The sequence below is a fragment of the Camelina sativa genome, chromosome 8 (genome assembly GCF_000633955.1).
Source record: "Camelina sativa cultivar DH55 chromosome 8, Cs, whole genome shotgun sequence".
Classification (NCBI taxonomy): Eukaryota; Viridiplantae; Streptophyta; class Magnoliopsida; order Brassicales; family Brassicaceae; genus Camelina; species Camelina sativa.
This window is the reverse complement of record NC_025692.1, coordinates 7115580-7120713: the sequence shown is the minus strand read 5'-3', so window position 1 is coordinate 7120713 and position 5134 is coordinate 7115580. Positions and strand designations below refer to the sequence as shown.

The window sequence follows — 5134 nt, the reverse complement described above, 5'->3', positions numbered from 1 at the left end:
TCAGGACTTGGCCAGAAGAAACTTAAGGCTACTAACGAAAATGCTTTCACCTGTAGCAAGATGTTACTTGCTGCAGCTTTCTTGGCATTACTAAATTTTTGTAGATCAGGTTCATGGGTTTCCTCTGACGAAAGGACAGCCAAAGTAGCAGCAGCTGATGCAGCCAATTCTCCATTTGTGTAATGATTAATGTAAGTATTAGGTTTAAATGATAAACCCTTCTGTGTAATACCAGCAACCAAATTCTTCTCTTGCACTCCACTTGATCTTCCTAATACAGGACTGCCAGAAGCAGATGCGTGGAGGCCAACCACATTCTGAATATTATTTCCAATGGAACTACTTGCACTATCAGGTCTAATTGCGTCTGACGCCTCGTCGCACACTTCTTTTGGCATGTGTGCTAAATCAATCTCCACTTCCTTCAGATAAGAGATCAAACCTCCAGGCAGATCCCAGTATTGTGAGATCGCTTTGCATATATACAGATATTCCATTCTATGGTTCGTTGCAGACAAAAGTACCAGGACAACTTTTGGAATGTCGGTGGCATTGTAGTATTTGATATCTAAATCCGCCTGAACAGAAATTTTAAGCCTGTGATATAAGCGAAATATTCATCAGCGTCAAGTGATATGGGTTTTCCAACTTTAAGCAAAATCTAGACAAGATGATAAGTTTAAACTACAAAACCAACTTGTCAAGAATCTAAATGAATATGGAGAAATATAAAATTGAAAGATCAGCTTGAATGACAAGGTATCTGAAATAAGGCGTCGAAAACATACACCAGTAAGTGATTGCATGTACCCAAGAAGAGTCGCCCATGTGGATCCACTCCAAAATACACTGCTCCCCTGAGTGACGTTTTATGAGCAATAGTTGGCCCCATTTTGTTGATAGTGCATTCTGGACAATACCACGGCCCATCTGGTATGTACATTTTGACCACACCAATGCATCTCGAGTGATATGCTAAAGGGCATCCATCACAGCAAAGCAACGTCCCATCCATGCCGCAGAGCCTACATTCATCACTGTTCCCATCCAGATCTGAGCTATCTCCATGACCACCATCAGTATATCTTGAGCTCAAAGTTTTTGACTCGCTCATTGAGCTTATCACATGGTTCATTGCAACATATTCACTAAGCTCTTTCTCCTTGCAAGCTGAGGTTTTAGCAAATCTGGGATGGACCCTTCTAGGTCCATTTTCAGGAAGGTCAGCAGTAACGCCATCAGGATCAAGTCCAACTTCAGATTCTTCTCGAGAATCAATTTCAGATCTTACATCTGCTACATCAAAGACGTCATCACACAGAATTTGCAGGATCTTCAACTTCATCACTACAGGTGAGGAATAATAATCTTTTTCAACAACGTATTCATTAAAAACTCTCCAGAGAGGCCCACTTGCATGTCCCATGGCAGCGAAGTAGTGAACCAAATAAACAGGCCATGTTAGCGCATCGAGCAAGCTCCAATCAATGCACCTGCAGATGGCAATGCAATAAAATCCCTGAATTGTTATCCACTTAGATATTGGGGATCCTAAAACAAGCTTCACCTAAACTATAAATAAGATATTTATGTTACAGTCTCTCTACAGCCATATGCCTTTCTCTTCCAGCTATAAAAATAACAGAATTCATGAGCTTCAAGATTAATGTCAGCTAGTCTGCTTCCTTGAAGTACATATACCCAACAAACTAATCTGCTGTTTCACAGAATGATTAAGGCACTAAAAAAAACTAAGGATACGGGAAAGTTAACTTAAAACATCTCCGGAAAGCAACACAAAATCAAGAAAATAAGTTAAACAAAGACATCTGTTGAAAACTGTAAACAACAAAAGTTGTCTGCGCTTACCTCAGGCACTTTGAAGCCACTTCAGACCCTTCCGAGGAGAGTCTCTCAAGATGACCCTTCAGTGCCCGCATTAAGGCAACATGAATGGCATCCAGCAACGAATTGGGTCCTCCGAAATTCAATGCTCCCACAAAATCATCCAATCCAAATGGGAGGATATATAACTGAACACTGAATGATCTTAAGAAACCGTATACAGATAAAAGATGCACCACAGCCTCCTCAGGGATACAAATCGTTCCTGATGAAGAAGGCAAATCCACTGGTGGAACTGGGACAAGAGGCGACATAGTTTCTATATCTGGATCTCTGCTATCTTCACAGCCAGGTAAACCACAAGATGAATAACCACTTTCAACTTCTGCCACAGAACTTGGGCTAGTGGATGTGGGCACCTCAACTTCACTTACTCGATTTTTCAGCTCAACTCCCTTCTTCTCCATGTCATCTTTTTTCTTCTTTTCATCCTTTTTCAGAATAAAGTCATCTAATTTACTTCTTCTAACACGTAATTCATCATCAAAGTAATTATCCCCAATAATTAACTGACGAAGAGAACAAGTTTCCAGATCCTCAAACTCACCATCCTCATATTCAACTCTGTACAAGCCAGTATTATACGAAACTATCTTCCCAAGAGAAACTCGACAGTCATCAAAATCTTTCAACACATAACGACCAAGAAGAGATCTAGGCACTGTCACTTTCAAAGTCTCCAGAACCGGCCTCTTCCCTCGATTAGACGACACTCCATTTTGATCCTCTGGTCTCGGGCGTTTCCTCGGTCTACCTCTAGGTCTGGCCACCTTTCCTTCCACCACTTCCATCTAAAATCAGATCCGAAATCAGTCCCCAGATTCCAAAAAACCGTTAATCCATTTCCAAGCAACTCCTATGATTCCAAAAAAAATCACTCCTTTTTCCCCATAAATCGAACCACATCAAAATCTAAGATCCACGAAACTCGTAAAAATAGAAGCTGAATCAAAATAAATCAGAACCATGATCCAACAATAAAAAAAAAAAAAAAAAACACTCCCTACCGATAAATCTGAAATCGTTAACTTCTGAACTTGGAAACGGATAGAATTGATACCCCAAACCTTGCTAGATTTTGATAAAAGCCCCAAAATGCCAAACCTAGCGACGTTGGGGATCTACTGAAGACGGCGACGCGTACGCAAAGGGGTGATTTTTCTCCAAACCCTCAATCACTAATCTCGTTCAGGATTGAAGAAGAAGAGCGTTAGGGATTTTTGATTGCAGAACGAAGAAGAAGAAGAAAATTTTGAAGAACCAAGGAAAAAATATTGTAGTAAGTGGGCTGGGCTGGGCCCTATTTTAACCCGAAATGTTTTTATAAAAGCCCTTTAATAATCCCAAATTGTTTTTGTTCAACTGAGTACAACTCGGGAACCGGGTTACTCGGATCTAGACCCGCTGGATACTTCGAAAACGTCGTCGTTTTAGTATTTCTCTTTTCATTATTGTCTATTAAATAAATAAAAAATAAAATAAAGGCGGGAGTTTGGATACTGAGAGAGAGACTCGTCGCTAATTTACGCGGGTTTCTCGGGGCCGGCAGATTTCGTACGCCGTCGTCGATCTCCTTCAATTTCTAAATTGGGTATCCTTGTTTCGGCGTTCTCAAACCACAATCCGTCTGAAATTTCAAGAAAGTTCCAACATTTCCCCCTGAAATTTTAGGGTTAGGGTTTTGAAATGGGGACGAAAGTTTCAGACGATGTGGTTTCCACAGTCAGATCAGTCGTGGGTTCCGATTACTCGGATATGGACATAAGACGGGCTTTACACATGGCGAATCATGATCCAACGGCAGCCATCAATATCATCTTCGACACTCCAAGTTTCAGCAAACCACCTGATGTTGTTGTAGCCGCCACTCCTAGCCCAAGCGGCGGCTCCTCTAATGGAGGGAAGAAGGTCTACAATGGAATAAAGGGCTGTGCTTTCGCAAGTGTTGGAGCGAATCATCGCGTGGAGGAAGAAGATGAGAGTGTTGATGGTGGTGAAGAGAGTGTTTCAGGGAATGAGTGGTGGTTTGTGGGTTGTTCTGAATTGGCGGGGTTGTCGACATGTAAAGGAAGGAAATTGAAGTCCGGTGACGAATTGGTGTTCACGTTTCCGCATAGTAAAGGATTAAAGTCTGAGACTACGCCTGGGAAGCGCGGCTCTGGACGGGGAAGGCCAGCTTTGCGTGGTAGTGCTTCTGATATCGTCAGGTTCTCTACAAAGGATTCAGGAGAGGTGCTTTTTTATTATCTGGTTGCGGATTCTCACTTTTTAATCTGTTATGGGATGAAAATTTGTTAACGAATTCTATCTATATTGTGGTAGATTGGTAGAATACCAAATGAGTGGGCACGGTGTCTTCTACCGCTTGTGAGAGACAAGAAAATTAGGATAGAAGGGAGCTGCAAGTTGGCGCCTGAAACATTGAGTATCATGGACACAATTCTTCTTTTTGTAAGGTATGCATACAAAATATTGTGTTCCAATTGAAAATGCTAGGATATAGATGCATTGGTTTTTGAAGTGGTGTGTTTGTATTTGAAACAGCGTGTACATTAATAGTTCCATGTTTCAAAAGCATAGTGCAACATCATTTAAGGCAGCCAGTAATACGGCAGAGGAGTCAATGTTCCATCCTCTCCCAAATCTCTTTCGGTTACTCGGTTTGATCCCCTTTAAGAAGGTACTGGTTTTTCCTTGCCTATGATACTTTAAATTGCTGACTGTTTTATAGATTGCAGTCTACAGTTCCCATATGATGTGACTGCGAGCTCTTGAGATGGCAAATGAATATTTTCATTCTTTGATTTTATTTTAGTTGGCTAGTTATCTGTGAAAATGTTTCATCGTTCTTCTCCATATTTAGGCTGAGTTTACTCCTGAGGACTTGTCCACTAGGAAGCGACCTTTGAGTTCCAAGGTAAATATTGCATATTGTATTAGCAATTTGAACTTCGACGCCTTTCTTGTCTAGTTTTACATCTGCTGTCTGCTCCTTTGGAAATAGGATGGTTCTGCTGTTTCAGCTCCGTTGCTTCAGTTAAACAAGGTCAAGACTCTGAATCAAGATGAAAACAGAAATGAAAATGAGCAGTGCATCAGTGATGGTGATCTTGATAATATTGTTGGTGTTGGTGACAGTTCTGGATTAAAGGTATCCTCATTCCCAGGAATGTTTGCGTACTTATATTCGGCCTTCGAAACTCATTTGGCAAATTACGTGAAATATTTT

General features: G+C 41.0%; 2 protein-coding genes across 2 annotated transcripts in view; one reads left to right on the top strand and one right to left on the bottom strand.

Annotated features, from left to right (window-relative positions):
• The window catches only part of LOC104709288 (DDT domain-containing protein PTM-like), a 7547-nt gene extending 4644 nt beyond the window's left edge, over positions 1–2903 (bottom strand). Inside the window, exons 1-3 of the mRNA XM_010425928.2 lie at positions 1870–2903; positions 789–1493; positions 3–597 (exon numbers count right to left, since the gene is read on the bottom strand). Coding sequence (XP_010424230.1) covers positions 3–597; positions 789–1493; positions 1870–2696 — 2127 coding nt within the window. The 5' untranslated portion in view covers positions 2697–2903. The remainder of the gene's footprint in view (positions 1–2; positions 598–788; positions 1494–1869) is intronic.
• LOC104709287 (putative SWI/SNF-related matrix-associated actin-dependent regulator of chromatin subfamily A member 3-like 2) overlaps positions 3403–5134 on the top strand; it is a gene marked incomplete in the record, with an annotated part of 15042 nt that continues 13310 nt past the window's right edge. Inside the window, 5 exon segments of the mRNA XM_010425927.2 lie at positions 3403–4137; positions 4228–4361; positions 4450–4585; positions 4769–4822; positions 4910–5056. Coding sequence (XP_010424229.2) covers positions 3592–4137; positions 4228–4361; positions 4450–4585; positions 4769–4822; positions 4910–5056 — 1017 coding nt within the window.